This window comes from Podarcis pityusensis (assembly GCF_964106645.2).
Source record: "Podarcis pityusensis genome assembly, chromosome: 4".
Classification (NCBI taxonomy): Eukaryota; Metazoa; Chordata; class Lepidosauria; order Squamata; family Lacertidae; genus Podarcis; species Podarcis pityusensis.
In genome coordinates this window covers 87,017,539-87,037,980 of record NC_138027.1, presented here as the reverse complement: position 1 = coordinate 87,037,980, position 20,442 = coordinate 87,017,539, and the positions used below count along the sequence as shown (strand labels likewise).

At 43.5% G+C, this 20,442-nt stretch overlaps 1 protein-coding gene across 6 annotated transcripts in view; it reads left to right on the top strand.

Annotated features, from left to right (window-relative positions):
• The window catches only part of LOC308475863 (uncharacterized protein), a 95,005-nt gene that overhangs the window by 17,479 nt on the left and 57,084 nt on the right, over positions 1-20,442 (top strand). For 5 of the 6 annotated variants that reach the window (XR_013985424.1, XR_013985425.1, XR_013985426.1 and 2 more), the window contains exon 3: positions 5,142-5,241. Coding sequence is in view for 1 of the 6 variants with exons in the window: in XM_081003343.1 (XP_080859469.1) it covers positions 5,180-5,241 (62 nt within the window). In the remaining 5 variants the exon portion in view is untranslated. The remainder of the gene's footprint in view (positions 1-5,141; positions 5,242-20,442) is intronic. The other variant, XM_081003343.1, reaches the window with a different exon arrangement.

The window sequence follows — 20,442 nt, the reverse complement described above, 5'->3', positions numbered from 1 at the left end:
CTGGTTTCCTGTAGCTTCACTTCTCAGTGAGGGAACCACCCTTGGTGCTGGATCTTGTTTACAGGATCAGTGAATAATAATAATAATAATAATAATAACCTTTAGCAAAGCTCACCATATAAAACCTCATCTGCCCAGCAGGAAAGTGGACAAACCTTGTGGACTAAGGAATTCCATGAGTGTAGCCATAGATAAAGATGTATCTCTCATCCCAACTAATTGTGTCTCCATTGCAAGCAAAATATAGCTAATTGCATTCTCTCTATGTATATCACCTGTATGAAGCCTCTATGTTTTCCTCTCCAAGGTTAACCCCAGCCCCATGGCTGTTTAGGACCATGACTCACACTCCACCTATGTTGCAGCCCCAAACCAAACTGAGGAAACACTGTTAGTTGCCCCTTGTGCGTCAGAAGCATACCAGCTCCCATGCTGTGGAATACGCTTCAGGCAGAGTTTCAGCAGACATTCTCATTTATGATTTTCAGGATTCGCTTGAAGACCTTTTTCTGTTGACAGGCTGATACAGCTGTTTAAACTTCCTTGATTAGCCAATCATTTTAATGATTATTTTGTCTTGTTTCTATGATGTTTTAGGTTTTATTGTACATGTATTTAGAGCCGTTCCCATCTGCTTATCTTTCTTCTTTCTTTGGTCTTCTCCTTTGCTTTTCGGCTAGCCGTGCTGTGGAGGGCAGACATGGTCAACTTTTTTGTGTTGCTGGCTGAACGGACATGGCCTGTAGCTAATGTCTGGCCAGCCGGCAAGGCACTGCCCATCTGGCAGGGCCACTGATTGGCCCATTTAACGCGGGCATTTTTGCAAGGGATCCCTGCCCTTTGATTCTGCCGGCCGGGGAATTCCCCTAAAAACTGTACGTGGGCCATAGTGGTTGAGGGTGGTGGACGGAGGCAACTTCCACAATCAGCACCCACCTGAAAAGGGGTGAGAGGCCATTGCTGTACACAATCATGATATTTTATATCAGTCGGCAGGATATTAATATTTTGCTTAATAAAGCATGTGGTTTTGTTCTAAACTGAGAGCCAGTGTGGTGTAGTGGTTAAGAGCGGTGGACTCGTAATCTGGTGAACCGGGTTCACTTCCCCGCTCCTCCACATGCAGCTGCTGGGTGACCTTGGGCTAGTCACAGCTCTCTGAAGTCTGTCAGCCTCACTCACCTCACAGAGTGTTTGTTGTGGGGAAGGAAGGGAAAGGAGAATGTTAGCTGCTTGGAGACTCCTTTGGGTAATGATAAAGCAGGATATCAAATCCAAACTCTTCTTCTTATTATTCAGCAACAAAGACAGAAACCCTTATTGCTATGATAGCATCAACTAGCCTAGAAGGAAGGCTAACTGTGTATGTGTGTACCTCTGTGCTGTAAAATTAGTTTGCAAGAAAGAATTCCTCTCCAGCTCCTGGATCATGAATAAGATTGCCAACTTGCAAAACTGATCCCATATCTCTCTTTGGAGCAGAGCAAATCTAGCATGTGTCAGTGGTAAAGCTAGGGAGCTAAGTCCAAGAATTAGACAGAACTGGGGCAGACCCTAGCAGCAGATTTTGGTGATCCAAGGGGCAAAACCAGAGTCTTTTATTCTGCTTGGTTGGCAAGGCATAGTTTGAGAACAGACAGAAGTTTGATATCTCTATTTTAGACAGTACTTTTGTGGTCACAAGACAAAGTAAAGGCCTACTTTACTTCCAATAGACACAGCTGCAACACATAATGCCATGATTTCAGCAGCCATGTGGACATTTTGGTTGCCCAATTCAAGTGCATGTTGTGATGAATCTGGGATTTATCCCTGTTTGACAGTCATTCTGTTTAATTCATTTGGACCATCTTTCAATTGCAGCCACTTTAAATCAGCAATCTACCCTCAAATATATCTGTTTGTTGGAGTGTACATTAAGGTTACCAGATTTTTTCAATGAATCCGGGGACACTTTTCATCTTCAATGGATTTTGTATGGGGACTGATTTGTAAATCCGGGGACTGCCTCCGGGAAACGGGGACGTTTGGTAACCTTAGTTTACATGCACATTTGTGCCCTCAAACACCAGAAAATTGTATTTGGTGCTTAGTTTGCAACAGCTAGGCAAGCCATAATGAACTTTAGGACGAAATGTATTTCATGTTTTGTTTAACTAATATACTGAGTCTGCTCCCATTTGTTTTATGTTATGTATTAATTGTGTCCCACCCCAGCCAAATCCTTTTTTAAGAAAAGAAAAATCCCTCTTTACTAAGGTTGTCCTGGGACATGAAGAACAGCAGTAAGCAATCAGCCCCATAGTCACACAACAGATTGGGTATGTGGGGCATATGGTGAACACTTGTGTACAGCTTTTAAAAGCTCATTCCACAGGAAGTATTAAAAGTCAGCATTGTTAGCCTGGCCACACTTCTAGACAAGTGAAACTACTTGGCTATCCACATTTGTGACACAATGCAAGGATGAAATATGTGAGGTTCTAAATATGGCTATCAAAAAAAAAACCAAAAAAACCCAAAAATGCATTCTATAGTGGTGCCTCGCAAGACGAAAAGAATCCGTTCCGCGAGTCTCTTCGTCTTGCGGTTTTTTCGTCTTGCGAAGCAAGCCCATTAGCGGTTTGGCGGATTAGCGCTATTAGCGGCTTAGCGGGCTTAGCGTATCAGTTGATAAGCGGCTTAGTGGCTTAACGGATCAGCTGTTAAGCGGCTTAGCGGATCAGCTGATAAGCGGCTTAGCGATAAGCTGTTAAGCGGCTTAGCGGCTTAGCGGATCAGCTGATAAGCGGCTTAGCGGCTTGGGAAAAAGGGGGGGGAGGGAAAAAACCCCACAGGAACTCGTAAGACATTTTCGACTTGCGAAGGAAGCCCATAGGAAATTCGTTTTGCGAAGCACCTCCAAAACGGAAAACCCTTTCGTCTAGCGGGTTTTCCGTCTTGCGAGGCATTCGTCTTGCGGGGCACCACTGTATCTTCCTATATGAAATTAAGCACTATACTCCAATCCAATGGGCTGGCTCTGGAATTCACATAATAATTCTTCCCCTCCATGTATTTCTTCCTTAGATATGGGATCATATAGATCATGGGGGGGGGGTGAATGCATGAATTGGTGCACATACGTCAATCATGGATAATTCAGGGGGCCCTGTGTGAGCTGTTCATCCTATTCATGCCTACTCACATTTCACTACGCCATAGTACTTTGCCTAGCCATGTACCTTAGAGCTCTGCTTCAGGTTCTGGACATGTGTGTATGTAACTTATCTACATTTAGAAGGATTTGGGAATAAAGCCTGGGGTAAGGTAAAGGTAAAGGGACCCCTGACCATTAGGTCCACTCGTGACTGACTCTGGGGTTGCGACGCTCATCTCGCGGCATACAGCTTCCGGGTCATGTGGCCAGCATGTCTAAGCCGCTTCTGGCGAACCAGGGCAGTGCACGGAAACGCCGTTTACTTCCCGCCGGAGCGGTACCTATTTATCTACTTGCACTTTGACGTGCTTTCAAACTGCTAGGTTGGCAGGAGCAGGGACCGAGCAACGGGCGCTCACCCCGTCGCGGGGATTCGAACCACGACCTTCTGATCAGCAAGTCCTAGGCTGTGTGGTTTAACCCACAGCACCACCCGCATCCCTAAGCCTGGGGTAGCCAAGACAAAATTGGGTGGCACGCACACACATCAAGTGAGAGGCATTATTACAGTTCAAGGAGACCTTCTAGCCAGGCAAAAGCACCCCAAGGGTGTATCGATGTGTGACTGTTTAGGGGGAAATCTAGCTAGGAGAAGCCCAAAGAACCATTCAGCCCAGACACTGAGGTCCAGCTCCAATGACCTTCTGGTGGTTCATTCACTGCGAGAAGTAAGCTTACAGGGTTGCATCTGCCCTGTGGAATACCCTCCCATCAGATGTCAAGGAGATAAGTAACTATACTACCTTTAGAAGACATCTGAAGGCAGCCCTGTACAGGGAAGTTTTTAATGTTTGATAATGTTTCTGTATATGCTGGAAGCCACCCAAATTGGCTGGGGCAACCCAGTCAGATGGGGGTATTACAAATATTATTATTATTATTATTATCATCATCATCATTATCATTATTATTGCCTTTTAGGCCTTGTTTGCCTTGTTGAGAGGTGCAGACTTGCCTATTATAGTCGAGATGAAATTTGAAACAGAACTTCCTTCCATCCTGGCTCACTTCATACTCTTAGCCTCTATGCTCTAAAAAAAAGGCTATATCCCATTATCTAAACCATATGTTCTGCAGCAACGCTTAAATTTCTAAAATAAGTATTTCTGACCAAGTAGAAATGCCAAAAAAAGAGAGATTCTGTTCTGATCATTACTGCATATTTGCGACAGTGTGGCAGATGTGCAATCCATACATATAAATGCGATGCCAGGAGCTCAGTCTTTGCCAGGGCCACAGTTGAATTATATTTTGATCCAAGCTGGAGCACACATGTTTAATTTTCTTCCATATTGCTGTCATTTCCATGGGAACAGAGGATGGCCAAGTCATGCAAAATTTATTAAAGAGTAAAAAAAACAAAAACGACCCAAAACCTAAAGATGGACTCTTTCAATTTATCTGACTTGTTTTAATTATTCAAAGGTCCATGATGGATTATCGCTCTAGCCTGGGGTACAAAGAGCATCGCAAAAAGTAAGCTGCGTTATGAGTGATCACAACATGGCTTATTCTTGATGTCCTCTATAAATCCTACATCATTATCGTCAAAAGAACATGCCTTCAGACTGTTCTCCTCCCTGCATGTACTCTTCTTTATGAACTGCTCTTTTGGAATTTGTTAACAATAGAGGGGGGACAAATCTCCCAAGGTTGGGCATATGGATGTGATCAATATTTGGTACTGTTGGCTCTTTTAAAAACTACTGGAATAGAAACCCATTTCAATGTATTAAAATGAGTTGCATGGAAGGTACCTGCCGCAAACGGACTCGTGCTTCTATGCTATCTCATTGGGATAGCAAAGGTCTATTATTTCCTACAAAAGACAGTGAAAGAATGAGGTGATGCAATTTTAAAAACAGTGCTGGAAATAAAGGTGGAAACATCTTGTACATCGAGAAAGACTGGACCTATTTTGACCTCTAAATCTGATTTTCAGCTGCTGATGTCTATCTGTGCTTGATGAACCCACTCCAGCGGGAGGTCAAGGGAAGGATGGAATGAACAACAGATAAGAGACAGCAAGGAAAAGAATATTGGTGAGTTTGTCTAACAAAGTTATCGACCTTTTCCTGCTTTGCCATCTGTCTGGGAGGAAAAAACAGGAGACACCACCACTGCATCTTCACCTTCACCCTTTCTGCCAATGAGTAAACACATGACCCATTACAATTCATACCTGAGTCACTCGTCTCTTACTTCCCCCTGCTAGGTGCTCTTGGAGGAAACTGATTTTCTAGATCTATTTCAATTTGCTTGCCCTATATGGTGACCTGTGTTGAGAGAGACAGGGGAAATGTGCCCCTGCTAATTCTCCTTGACCAAAGTAAGCTCCCAAAGATGATTTTGCTCTAGGAGGCTTACTTTGGTCAGAATTGAGTATACACTTCCAGAGTTAATACTAAATACATTACTTTCGGTAAATGAACCAACATAGCTGCTAGAGGGCCATGAAAATTTGTGTGCTAGGTATTTTAGACTCATCTACCCATGTACTATCTGAAACCAAAGGGGCACATTGGTTAAAGGTAAAAGGTAAAGGAACCCCTGACCGTTAGGTTCAGTCGTGGCCGACTCTGGGGTTGCGGCGCTCATCTCGCTTTATTGGCCGAGGGAGCCAGCGTACAGCTTCCGGTTCATGTGGCCAGCATGACTAAGCTGCTTCTGGTGAACCAGAACAGTGCACGGAAACGCCGTTTACCTTCCCACCAGAGTGGTACCTATTTATCTACTTGCACTTAGATGTGCTTTCGAACTGCTAGGTTGGCAGGAGCAGGGACCAAGCAATGGGAGCTCACCCTGTCTCGGGGATTCGAACCGCTGACCTTCTGATCGGCAAGCCCTAGGCTCTGTGGTTTAACCCACAGCGCCACCCGCATCCCTGGCATTTGGTTACCAGATATAAATTACATCCCCCAGCTCTCCTACCCCACTAATGGGAGTTTGAGTTCAACAATAAATGTCAAGCCACAGACTTCCAATCCCAGCATTAGTGTTCATTACAGTGTGGTCTTCTTATTCTGAGTGGGAACACTCCTTCATTATTTTTGTTTTTCACAAGCTGTATGCAGGATGCTGGATTTTGTATTTTGATTAAAAAAGAAAATACAGTATGTAAAATATAAAATTATAATTCCCTGGATTCCTAGGTCCAGGTTTGGGGTACATACTCTTTGGTTTGTGAGCCCCAGCAGAGATTTAAAATTACAAAACATGCAGCAAAGTAGAGCATGGAAATATAGCCTGTTAGACAATTGTAATATCCCTTTCTAAGTTCCTTCCAAAGTTCCCCACTTCCCTTAGCATAGAAAGAGATCACATGTTTAGTAAGTTAAAAATGATTGATTTACAAACTCTTCAAAGGTAGATTCATGTGCCGTTTCATACAGCAGCAAGAAAAGACAGACAGTTTAACTTAGATTCCAAAAATTGTAAGAGTTTCTAAATTATTTGAATAGAAAGGCAAAAATGGCATGCTTAAGCCATGTGGTCTAAATTTGGAGCATCCAGCTTAGACTTCCTTACTGCTAGGGTTCATATGGTTGAAGTGAGAGAACAAAGGGTTTGGTAAGCCTTCTTCCCAAGGTGAGACGGTGTGACCTAGCTAAGCCTGGCAAGACTCTGTGGACTTAACCCCTTCATGCATTAGAGTTAAGTATGTTGGTTATATGAGGCTGATTTATCTGGCATATTAGGTCTACTATGGAATTATATGGAACCACGCAGAGTGTTAGAACTATGTTCCTTTGATGACCAGCAACAGTGCTTAGTTATCCTGCACCTTCTGTAACAGGAGAGGTTCCTCAGCTCCGATAAATAGTCCCACAACCTGACATTTATTTCATGCAACTCCACTATTAATACTATTTGTGTTGTAAACAGAAACAAGAGCTGTCAACCTTCTCAAGTTAATTTACTATACTGGAGAAAATACATAGTCCATGTGTGAATAATATTCCACCAGCAGTTATGGATTAAAAGAGGGTGGGGGAGATGGAAAATTAGAGAACATCATCTCATGTAGAATAAGGTCCCTTGTTGTTGCTAATAAAATAATTCACTTCTGGGGTGTTTAAATTCATGTTTTTAATAGTATTTCCAAAAGTGTTCAAGGTACAAACTCCCATACACATGCGGACACACACACGCCCGTAAACATGTCTTCAATTTTAAGCATTCAGTGATCCCAATATGGAGAAAAGCTTCCTTCCATCTGCTTCCTCGGCAGTTACTTATTCCTTCAGAGTAAACGGAACAGCTCTGGCAGAAGATTTACAAACAATAGAACACTATTGCATAACTGGCATTCACTGCACTGCACTCAACACTTCCCCTATATCTGCTTCTCATATCGAGTGCAACTTATGCATTCTGGGGATAGTGCCTAAAGTCAAAATCACATATAGTCAAAACCAGTGTGTGTTTTTTCTGGGGAGACGCAGGGGTACACATACCCCTAAATATTTTGTGAATCTAAGGGGAGAAGAAACTAATTTTTTAAAAATAGTTTCTTCTCTAGCATGGTGACTCGGCCACATTTCCTGTCATGGTGTTTCCTGAGTCTCAGATGGAAGCGGGCGTTTAATGTGTGAAGTAGGAGTTGGAATCTAGCACTGTGATTGGTCAGTTTTGTTGTTACCACCTCCAATGGTGGCTTCATTTCCTTTCCCAGTGTTTCCTGAGTCTCAGATGGAAGCAAGCGTTTAATGTGTGAAGCAGTGTAGAATGTGGATGTGGGCTGTTTTACTGATGATAGTTTGGCCTCAATATGAGTAATGCATGTTCTTTGTACTTTTGGCCATTTGCTGCATTTATTTTCCCCGATTTGAACTATAAAATGGTGATTTTCTTGAGTCAAAATGAGAGAAACATTTTTAAAGGGGAAAAAAGTGCTGGTCAAAGCACATTGGGTGCAATGGTGGTTGCTACAGCCTCTCCCCCCACCACCACCTTCCCCCTTTCTTTTTCTTTTTAACTTTGTCAAGCGTATAAAACTAAATACACACAAGTTAAATGTCTGTAAGTTGTGAATGTACTGTATACAAATGCTTAACTGGTTGCTTCTTAATACTAATAGCTTGAATACTAGTATTAGAAATTGGAAAGAAGCCAAATGTACATCAGTGGCATAAACTGGAGCATAACACTTTCTGGAAAACTCTCTCTCTCTCTCTCTCTCTCTCTCACACACACACACACACCCTGTGTGGCAAAAGAAAGGAGAGACATTCATGGCAGTCTGGTGGCTATTCATCCAGCAAATGAACAATGACTCTAGGACAAACTGTATCTGACGCATTCTGTAATATATGGTTGTTAATATTTTCCTTCATATTGATATTATTGTTTGCATCTGAGCTATGCCTTTGGGTTTGGGGAAAAGAAGAGGGAGGATATTCCAGTTGTTGCTTTTAGAAGTCAATAAAAATTAAGGGGGAAAGGTTTATGCTTGGGTGACATGCATATTCTTTGAATAAAGTGGACCTCTTTTTAAAATAATAATAAAAAACTGAAACGAAAAACAAGCCAGTGGGTGGTGAACAGTGGTTACTGAATAACTGTTGACACTGAAAGAGCAGCCAAAGCAGGAATTATCAAATCAGGTGACTATCATTGTTCAATACGTTTAATGCTACAAGCACCTGGTTCTTTCTTCATTATACAACTTACAGAAGACCAAAGAGTATGCCAGTCTATAACATCAAAATAATTATTCCATGTAGCAAAAATTTGATCCAGTGAAGAAAAACATATTTTAGTGACTTGACATTAGGTAATGGAAAGAAAAGCTGAAAACTGCCTTTCAGTTTGCATGCACAACCCAAAATTTCTATGTTAATTACACAACAAACCTGGGGCTTATGAAATAAAGAACAGAGGGTTTATATGTTTTTTAGCAGTACCCTCCATGGAAAAACCCCTCTTCATTCTCCACTGTAAGAAGAAAAAACAGTATTTTCAATAAATGTCAATTTTTATATAGTATACAGGCTTTTATAGTATACAAGCATTACAAGAGAAATCTAATTTGCAAAGATAAACCACCATATATATTTATGCATTTATTTGTACTTTATTACCGTTTGGAAACATTAGTATAATACATTGGTACCTCGGGTTACAGACGCTTCAGGTTACAGATTCCGCTAACCCAGAAATAGTACCTCGGGTTAAGAACTTTGATTCAGGATGAGAACAAAAGTCGTGCTCCGGTGGCGCGGTGGCAGCGGGAGGTCCCATTAGCTAAAGTGAAACCTCAGGTTAAGAACAGTTTCAGGTTAAGAACAGACCTCCAGAACGAATTAAGTTCTTAACCCAAGGTACCACTGCACAGGGAGATATGAAATCAAGCCGAGTAAGATTGTCTTCTATGAGCACGGTCTTCACGGTGAGTCCGTAAGTGACTGTGGAGGTCAATTCTGGATCCACACATCTTTCCACAGTAGGGACAGAGGTTTCTGGTTGGGAGTTGATCACAGTGAGAGTTTGCCAAACATGCCTTCCTCTTAGCACATTTCTCCCTTTTGTCCTGAGTTTGAGCGTCTTCAAAGTCCACGACACCTTTGGTAAAGGCTGTTCTCCAATTGGAACGGTTGCAGGCCAGTGTTTCCCAGTTGTTGGTGTTTAGACTACATTTTTAAAGATATGTCTTAAGAGATCTTTAAACCTTTTTTGTTGACCACCAGCATTATGCTTTCCATCTTTAAGTGTGGAATAGAGTAGTTGCTTTGGAAGACAATAATCAGGCATCCGAACAACATGACCAGTCCAATGAAGCTGATGTTGAAGAATCATTGCTTTGACACTGGTGATCGTTGCTTCTTCCAGGACACTGGCATTAGTTTGCCCAAAGCTTGTCCAATGCCAGTGCTACTAGGTGGTGGTCAAAAAGCATAGAATCATAGAATTGTAGAGTTGTGGCACACACTGAGTGACTAACTAAAAAATCATAGTAACGTTTCTGAACATAACAATTTTTTAGCAAGTGTCCCGGAAGCCAATTCATGCAGCTCTGTGAACTTGTGTTGAACTACTTTCTCTCCCCTTCGAAGAGAAGCAACTTCAGCGCTAGTCAAAACTTCCCTGCCATCGAATAATGAATGCAAGCTGTTCCTTGCTCTGGCAAACAGGACATTTTTTGGTAAAGAAAACAGCTGGGGCATGAAAACAAAGTGTTTGCATTTCAATATACTGTATTTTTTGCTCTATAAGACTCACTTTTCCCCTCCTAAAAAGTAAGGGGAAATGTGTGTGCGTCTTATGGAGCGAATGCAGGCTGTGCAGCTATCCCAGAAGCCAGAACAGCAAGAGGGATGGCTGCTTTCACTGCGCAGCGATCCCTCTTGTTGTTATGGCTTCTGAGATTCAGAATATTTTTTTTCTTGTTTTCCTCTTCCAAAAACTAGGTGCGTCTTGTGGTCTGGTGCGTCTTATAGAGCGAAAAATAATTTCTCTCTCAAAAAGGGATTTTTTAATTAAAAAAAAATACTCTTCCCTCCCCAGCAGTGGAGGTTGGTGCATGATAGCAAATGAGGTATTGCCCCCACCAAACTCAGCTACCACTCACTTTCTTAGTTAAAGCCATTCCACAGAGAAGCATCCCTTGTCAACTTCCTTGTCCTAAGCCTCAGTGTTGTTCTAGAACAGGGGTAGGCAACCTAAGGCCCGGGGGCCGGATGCGGCCCAATTGCCTTCTCAATCTGGCCCACGGATGGTCCAGGAATCAGTGTGATTTTACATGAGTAGAATGTGTGCTTTTATTTAAAAAGCATCTCTGGGTTCTTTGTGGGGCATAGGAATTTGTTCATTCCCCCCCCCCCAAAAAAATAGTCTGGCCTACCACATGGTCTGAGGGACGGTGGACTGGCCCTCGGCTGTAAAAGGTTGCTGACCCCTGCTCTAGCAGGAAGAAGGATGAGGACAAAGAATTAGTGGGCTTTGCCTGCCGTTGGTTCCGGCCCCACCTGCTGTTTGTCTCCCTGCCTTCAGCCCCACCAATTTCAATGGGCACCAGCCACCACTGCTGCTCAGCTATAATCTCTCTGAATCACTACCACCCTGCACTGCACTTAACAAAAGGGAAAAAAGAGGAAAGAACACTCATTATTAACACTTGATTCTGAGAATCTGGTCCTTAATTTAATTGATCCAGAGTGATTGTTTGGTGCTCTTGTTTTAAATAACATTCAGATGCACAGGCATTCTTTCAGCATGCCACGGGTTATTTTGTTAACCGCAGAAGGCCGGGATTTAATCTGGTACAGCACCAAAAGCAACGCGACCTGTGACCTGGGGGGGGGGTCACCGATACAGCACCCACATTGAATGACTTTTGCCAAGTCCCCCCGGCCTGTTTCACACATTTGTCTGCATCCTTATGGAGCGTACAAGCAGGGAATGATCTTTGACACCCAGACACCTGTGTCCGATACTTTTATGTTCAGTCATTTCTGCCTGTGGGACACATGTTGCAGTTATGAGAGACAGCCGCTACCTGAACAGAGTGTGTTTGTTTACTGAAAGTGGCAGGAGGTAAATCAAGGGTGAGGGACATGTTGACCTCCAGATGTGGCTGGACTCCAACTCCCATCAGACGCAGTCAGAGCATGGGCAGCAGTCAGGAATGATGGGAGTTGCCATCTAGCAACATGTTTCAGAAACTCTGGTTCATTGGATTCCATGGTTTTACTCTGAAATATCCCAACTAAGTGTACATTAAAGGTTTTTGACCATTTTGGCCGCAGCCTGGTGCATGGTCTTCAGGTAAAGGAGGCCATCACTTGTGTACCACTTTGGGTTCCAAGATGGACGAAAGAGAGGATGTAAACGTAAGGAAAAATAAATAAATAAATCCCATTCTATACCCAGGAATAATTGAACTCAGTGAGGGCTTACTTCTGAATAAATATGTGGAGTGATTTCTCTGCATGGCTAATGGAATTCCTCACCGCAGGCGTTAATTCTGAAGCCTTCTAAAATACTTCACCAGCCAGATAAATGTAACCTTTTTGTTTTGGAGAAGTTTTGTAAATACAGTAGTACCTCTGATTACATAACCCTCTGGTTACGTAAACTTCAGGATGCAAAAGCGGAAAACCTGTAAGTATTTGACTGGGTTTCGCCACACGCACATGCGCAGAAGCTGTCCTCAGGTTGTGGAAACCTCAGGATCCAATCGGATCTCCGGAACGGATCCCATCCGCAACCGGAGGTACCACTGTACATCCCTGGTTTGGGAGGTATTACATCAGTGTTTTCCAAACTTGGGTCTCTAGCTGTTTTCGGACTACAATTCCCATTATCCCTGACCACTTGCTAGCTAGGGATGGTGAGAATTGTAGTCCAAAAACAGCTGGAGATGCAAGTTTGGGAAACACTGAATTATACCATCACACCATTTTGTGACATGCATTTTGAAATTATCTGATTGCTGTGGGGTTTTTAAGAAACAATCCAGTTTAAATATATAGATAATTAAGATGCTAAAGGACGCGGGTGGCGCTGTGGGTTAAACCACAGAGCCTAGGGCTTGCTGATCAGAAGGTCAGCGATTCGAATCCCCGTGAAGGGGTGAGCTCCCATTGCTCGGTCCCAGCTCCTGCCAACCTAGCAGTTCGAAAGCTAGGTTGCAAGTAGATAAATAGGTACCGCTCTGGCAGGAAGGTAAACAGCGTTTCATGCACTGCTCTGGTTCACTAGAAGCAGCTTAGTCATGCTGGCCACATGACCCGGAAGCTGTATGCTGGCTCCCTCAGCCAATAAAGCGAGACGTGCGCCACAACCCCAGAGTCGGTCACAACTGGACCTAATGGTCAGGGGTCCCTTTACCTTTACCTTTACCTTTTAAGATGCTAAAATGTGACTTTGGGGAAGTGCTTCTATCTCATCAGAGACAAATAACACGAGACCTTAGCCACCATGTTCCTGATAAGCCACTTTACCATTTTCACGAGTTACACAGACATGAGACTTATCAAAAGAACCATATGAGAGATCCAGAACCAACCTTCTTCCACCCTATCCTGCCACCAGCACTTAGTAGACTCTTCCTTGGACCTTTCTGGTACTCCTATGTCCATTCATATTTCCTTAACAGGATGTTGCCTGTCCCGGGAACCTTCCCCAGAAACTCCTATTGTTCAAGAACCATTCTGTTAACACCAAGTTGCCTGCTTAGCTCCCATAAAATCGAGGCAAGCCAAATGACTTCCAGGGTTGCTGGTCTGCAATAAAACACCATATCATGCACAGTCCTGCCTCATCAAAGGCTACACTGTTTTTAACTTCCCATTACTTTATTGTACTAAATAGGGAAGAGTTGACAATTCCTAGTCCGTTCATAAATATATCTATCGAGACTAGCCTGTTTCATCTGTTTCTTTCCTCTTTTGCTTTTGAGGACCCGTTTCACTTATAAAAACACCTGACTGCTCTTACAGTTATGCTCTCTGTACCATTAATTTCAGCTGCTCTTTGATCCGAATTGCAGCTGGAGCTTAGCATGCCAAGACTGTAACATCTTGCAGCTCGCATTGAAATGGAGATTAGACCACAACCCAATAGTTCTGGGTGGTTTCACGTGATGGGGGAGGGAGGGAGAGTGGGTTGGCAACGTTGCAAAAGGCAACACTTCATTTGGCAAAAGCCAACAAGAATGACAGGGTTCAGATATCAGAAAAATAGAACGGGAAGAGACCTAAGAAACTTCAACTCAGGAATAAAGCACACAGGCTGTCTAATATGGAAAAGCCTATCTGTGAGGGATGCCAGCTTATCAGAAACAAACAGCCCATGCTACTCTTGTTCCTTTAACAGAAGCATAATGTCCAATGATAATCAGTTGAGGCTTTTCAAAGCATGGTCATCAGCTGATGTTGGTAAATTAAGCGGTTATCAAAGGAACAGCTATAGGACCAAGTTCAGAACATGACAGCCATATTGCCTACAGCAGAAATGTGGAGCCTGAGGTCCTCTGTCTCGCATCAGCACCAGCGAACATGGTCAACAATGAAGGATGATGGGAGCTGAAACCAACAACATCTTGAAGACCACTGGTTTCTCCATTTCTCCAATTCATAGAATTATTTTGCACTTGCATATCGGAAATTCTGTTAATTTTATTCATTTATTTGGAATTAACTTTACACAGATTTCCTGTGGATGCTTTGTCTCAGAAGGACCCTCTAAATTCATCTCACGTGTTGCTTCAGATGTTCTTAAAGGTGAAAATACCTCTTTCAGAGCCTGGACCTAGGCTTTCTATGAAGTGCAATGAGATAGGAGGGCCTCTTTGGACCGATTTCTACAACAGTCTGCAGAACCTTCTCTTGCAATAATTTATGTAGTTGTTACAAACGCTAGAGAATTCTATTGCTCTAAGGTATTTTAATCATACTGGAACTTTTTGTTTCATTTAAAATTGAAAATAGCTTTCAAAAGCCCCTGTGCACGATTATTGCACAGCATTCCTAGACTCCTTCTAGGGGGTGATGGAAACTTTCCAGGAAAAATGAAAGAGCAAAGCAACCTACGTTCGTAGTCGAGTTTGTCTTGCTATTACATTTACCTGAGGGACAATATATGACAGCTGGATGGAACAGCCAGTCCTGAAATCTGATCAAAAAGAGCTGTGCTCAGCATTCCTGCACAAAATATTTAAATTTCCTGGAAACTCATTTTCATTATCTTAGTTTTACTGTTGCGATTCCTCCTGGATGTTTCAGCTGGAGGATATTGGGATTAGACTGGAGCTATTGACCACTGTACCAGTAACCAGACTTGGAGTACTTCTCCTTCAAGCAAAGGGTCACTGAAGTTGAAGGGTGCAGTACTTTGACAGTGCAGTACTTTGGTCCAACCAGCTACTTGCTCAGTTTAAAAAAGATGGGTATGTTCACATGCTACGTGAAGAAGCATCTCCACTCCCATTGTTCAGCCCAGACACTGAGGTCCATCTCCGAGGGCCTTCTGGTGGTTCCCTCACTGCAAAAAGTGAGGTTACAGGGAACCAGGCAGAGGCCTTCTTGGTAATGGCACCCTCCCTGTGGAACGCCCTCCCATCAGATGTCAAGGAGATAAAGAACTGCACTACTTTTAGAAGACATCTGAAGGAAGCCCTGTTTGGGGAAGTTTTTAATGTTTGACATCTTATGTTTTTTAGATGTGCTGGAAGCTGCCCAGAAGGGCTGGGAAAATCCAGTCAGATGTGCAGGGTTCAAATAATAAAATTATTGTTGTTCTTATTATGCACCTTTTAAAAAGAGGCTGAGGATTTGCATACTGGTATAATCTGAGTTTATGGTGGCAGATCACATGATCACGTCATCTAGTGCAAGGTGGCAGGGAACTCCAACCAAGGTTATGAGGACTGGCTCATTCGTTTTGAGAACAGTTGCTTTGGAGAAAGCGGGCACTGATATTTCCTACACTGTTTTTGTGGCAAAAAAGAATGCCACCATTTCCAGCACTTATGTCTCTTTGCACCCATGAAACTGGCAGCCTTATGAGAATCCGATACTTGGTGCCTGTTGTAAAATGTTCCATTGGTATTGCGAATCACCCTCATTTTGTCAGTGGCTCTGGACATGCTGAGTGAATTGGTGAGCTTTGTATTATGAATTAGATCAGAATGGAGAGCTGTAATGTTCTTTCCTGGCTATGCTCCATGTTTCCATTAATCATTTTTGCAACTCTACACTGCAGCTAAGGAGATTAGAAGTTTCATAAACCCAAACAGAGGCCAGGGCCCTTCGGTCTTCCAGGGCTGTAACTGCCAGCTGCGATACAGTTAGAAGCTCCTCTGCCTTCTTCCTGCTTCGGCCCTCGGGACCTTTTCCTCTCCAATTTGGAGCAGCTCTGCCAAATCAGGGCGATGACTACTGTGAACACAACTGCTTGGTGGAATTGGCTCCTATTTACTTTCTGATTCAGCTCTGGGGTTATTCATTCTGTTTATTTCCATAGTTACTCTCCACATTCCGACTGATAGCCAAAAGATAATTCCACCTGTTCATAGGAAATCCACATAGCGCCATTTCTAAGTGATGACAGCATTCCATGCCATTAAATTTCCTCTAGTTTTGGCTTGTGCAATATAGGACCCACCTTGCGCCTGCAAGATGGTCGACAATTGCTCCCTGCTCCATTTTTATCTCTGTTTCTTTGCCATCCTGACAGCTTCCATGGAGCTGATGAGCTGCAACAAAGTTAGGCTGCTATTAACACATGAGAGAGAGAGGGAGAGAGAGTCAGTCACACAGAATTGCCAATGTGAACATTTTGCATACTTTGAATCATAGAATTGTAGAGTTGGAAGGGACCCTGTGGACCATATATTACAACCCCCTGCAATGCAGGAATATGCAGCTGTCCCATACAGGGATCAAAATATTATGGACAGTAGTTCATTACTGTTCAGTTATTATTATTATTATTATTATTATTATTATTATTATCATTATTACTGTTAGGACTGTTCCAATGATGATGATGATACCAGTGCTATTCCTGCCCCCTCCCAAAAAGAGGTGCTGGAACTCGTATTAAATGCCTCCCTTGTTCTCTTAGAATCATAGAATCATAGAGTTGGAAGAGACCACAAGGGCCATCGAGTCCAACCCCCTGCCAAGCAGGAAACACCATCAGAGCACTCCTGACATATGGATGTCAAGCCTCTGCTTAAAGACCTCCAAAGAAGGAGACTCCACCACACTCCTTGGCAGCAAATTCCACTGTCAAACAGCTCTTACTGTCAGGAAGTTCTTCCTAATGTTTAGGTGGAATCTTCTTTCTTGTAGTTTGGATCCATTGCTCCGTGTCCCCTTCTCTGGAGCAGCAGAAAACAACCTTTCTCCCTCCTCTATGTGACATCCTTTTATATATTTGAACATGGCTATCATATCACCCCTTAACCCAGTGGCGTAGCGTGGGTTGTCAGCACCCGGGGCAAGGCAAGTAATTTGCGCCCCCTAACCCGTGGATTTTAGTAGGGGCAGAGAGCTGCGAGTGCGAGCGCGCCCCCCCCCAGATGTTGCGCCCGGTGCGGCCGGCCCCCCTGCACCCCCCATGCTACGCCACTGCCTTAACCTCCTCTTCTCCAGGCTAAACATGCCCAGCTCCCTTAGCCGTTCCTCATAAGGCATCGTTTCCAGGCCTTTGACCATTTTGGTTGCCCTCCTCTGGACACGTTCCAGTTTGTCAGTGTCCTTCTTGAACTGTGGTGCCCAGAACTGGACACAGTACTCCAGGTGAGGTCTGACCAGAGCAGAATATAGTGGCACTATTACTTCCCTTGATCTAGATGCTATACTCCTATTGATGCAGCCCAGAATTGCATTGGCTTTTTTAGCTGCCGCGTCACACTGTTGGCTCATGTCAAGTTTGTGGTCAACCAAGACTCCTAGATCCTTATACAGTGGTACCTTGGTTCTCAAATACCTTGGTACTCAAACACTGCAAACCTGGAAGAAAGTGTTCCGGTTTGCGAAATGTTTTCGGAAGCCGAATGTGCACCGTTTTGAGTGCCACGCTTCTGTTTTGAGTGTTACGCTGAGGTCTGCCTGTTTTTGCTATTTATTTTGCGTTTTTCTTTTTGCTGCTTTTTGCTTTTGCTTTTTGTGACTGTGTGGAACACAGTTCAGCTACTGATCGACTGATTGTGTGACTGCAGTACATTGCTTATTGCTTTCATTTACGGATCAATGGTCTCGTTAGATAGTAAAATTCATGTTAAATTGCTGGTTTAGGGGTTATTTTAAAAAGAGTGGAACAGATTCATCCATTTTGCATTACTTTCTATGGGAAAGTGCGCCTTGGTTTTGGAATGCTTTGGTTTTGGAATGGACTTTCAGAACAGATTAGGTTTGAGAACCAAGGCACCACTATAATGGCAATGGCACCCACCTGAGAAGTGCCTGAAAAAAAGCCTTGACTACTATTACCATTATTATTACAGTGGTACCTCTGGTTACAGACGCTTCAGGTTACAGACTCCGATAACCCAGAAATAGTACCTCAGGTTAAGAACTTTGCTTCAGAATGAGAACAGAAATCGGGCGGCAGCGGCGCAGTGGCTGCAGCAGGCCCCATTAGCTAAAGTGGTACCTCAGGTTAAGAACAGTTTCAGGTTAAGAACAGACCTCTGGAACGAATTAAGTTCTTAACTCGAGGTACCACTGTAATACTAATGATAACCACTAGGAGAAGTAGCAACAACAACAATATCATCCACATTATTACTGGGACATTATTGTTGTTGTTGTTTCCACCAAACTACCAATAATATGCCCCCAATTCCCCAGCCTTTTAGAAACGAAGGTGCAGTGTGCTACATTCCTAGAGACAAAGTTAACCAGCCACATAACTGCCTTTCCTCTTGGCCCACGAAGTGTGGCACTGCTCTCTAGCCACCCCCCAGCAGCGAGTGGATTGGAGTCTGCTGTTACCTCTTGTGTCCCCTCGGCACTGCTCTCTTGCCACGCAATTTACAGGGTTCACAACAGCTTAGAGGGACAAACAGCATTTCTCTCCACACTTGAGTTGCAACTCAAGGTCATTTATGCTTATCCACCTTTTTGCATGTTAAAGTAATTCACTGGCAAAAAGCCAACATTCCTCAAGGAAGCCTCGGGCGGATTCTAATCCAGGCTATGTTCTGTTCCAGATTCCATATCTCTTCTGTTGTCTTTAATCATGCTGCAGTTTGCTGCTTTCTCTCGCTGAGTCTCTGGTGATCAATTATGCATCTTCCTCTTGTTATTAGTTCTCGGAACATCTCTGTTTACCTCTTAGCGAGGAACATTTCCCAGCATACGGTTATATATATGTTACACAATTTGGGCATGATCCAGCTATAGTTTAGACAGCTTTAAATAGGGCTGAAACAGCCTCTCCGCCTTCCCCTTCACAGCCCCTTCTCATATTGTGAAAGTGGAGAGGCTGTGTTTTCTGCCATTTTGGTGTGGGGTGGCAAAAACTGATTTAATTTTCAAGGGGAGCTCTTACGTTATGATTTATTGGCAACTTAGGTGAATTTTTCCAGCTGTGGCTGTAGTACACCCTTTGGCAAATTCGGCCCTCAAGGCCTTTGTAGGAGGACATTATATCACAACTGTTATGTACTGAAGTTCTCACCCTGGGCCAGCAGGGGGATACTGTAGATAGTTATGCAAATAAGGGATCGAAAGTGACGTTCAGTGATTGGATAGTTTTAGAAAATTGTTACAGTTACGTTGTACTGGAGCTCTATATAAGCAGGCTGTCTGAACCCTTCAGTTCAGTTCTGTTCTGGCCTGTGAATAAACAAGAGCTGTTAGAAGAATCGCTGTGTCGTCTGATATGTTCACCCACAACTTAACAAGAACAATGTCCTCAGGACCCTACTGGGAGGAAAAAGCTGCCCCCTGTGTGGTGGCCACTCACCCCCTAACAACCTGATACCTTCTGGACAAAAATCCAAATCACTACTATTAAGATGTAATCCAGTTCCTACTGAACTGAACCACCTAACCATTTGGTGATGGAAGCACATTATCTTTGTAGCAGGAGATAAATAAGAAAATATCACTGCTTACAATTTGGGTACAGTAGTTAGTGCACAGTGGATTACAGGACCTGGCTGTATGGCTTGATAAGATTGCTTCCTGCTTGTTTTGCTTCATATCACTGGCTAGTTAGGTCCATGGAAAATATTGTTTTGTTGTTGGCTTCCGTCTGTCTCGAGAGACATTGACATGCACTTCCGGGGGTGAAACCAAAGCACTGTCCTAGCAGCACCAAAGTAACCTCCCTGGGGTGCAGGAATGGGTAGTGAGTATGAAGGCAACAAGACCCCACTTCTTGGCCTTGTTGATGTGGTCCAAAAGAAAGCAGAGCAATACATTTAGCACCAGCTTGGCTGCAGGAATGGCCAGGTGGAGGCATATAAGGTGCCATCCAACCATCTTAGGGACTCCACTCCAGATTTGTGTAAGGTTTACTCCTTAGTCTTTTCTTCTACTAAAGATATCCCGCAAGGCAGTGGAGGTTTAGCATCAGAGTTTTCCTTCTCCTAGATGGGCTATCTTCCCATATGTGCAAGCCCCATCTGTCTCTTACTTCCCTCTACCACACATGCAGATACCGCCTTCTTGACCTTTGGGCCCACTATTGGTCTCGTCGACTCATTCTATCCCTGATTCATGGAGGGTTTCAGACCCTCACCTGGTTTAGCCGATTGAAGCCGTTTCCTGGGTTGTGGCCGC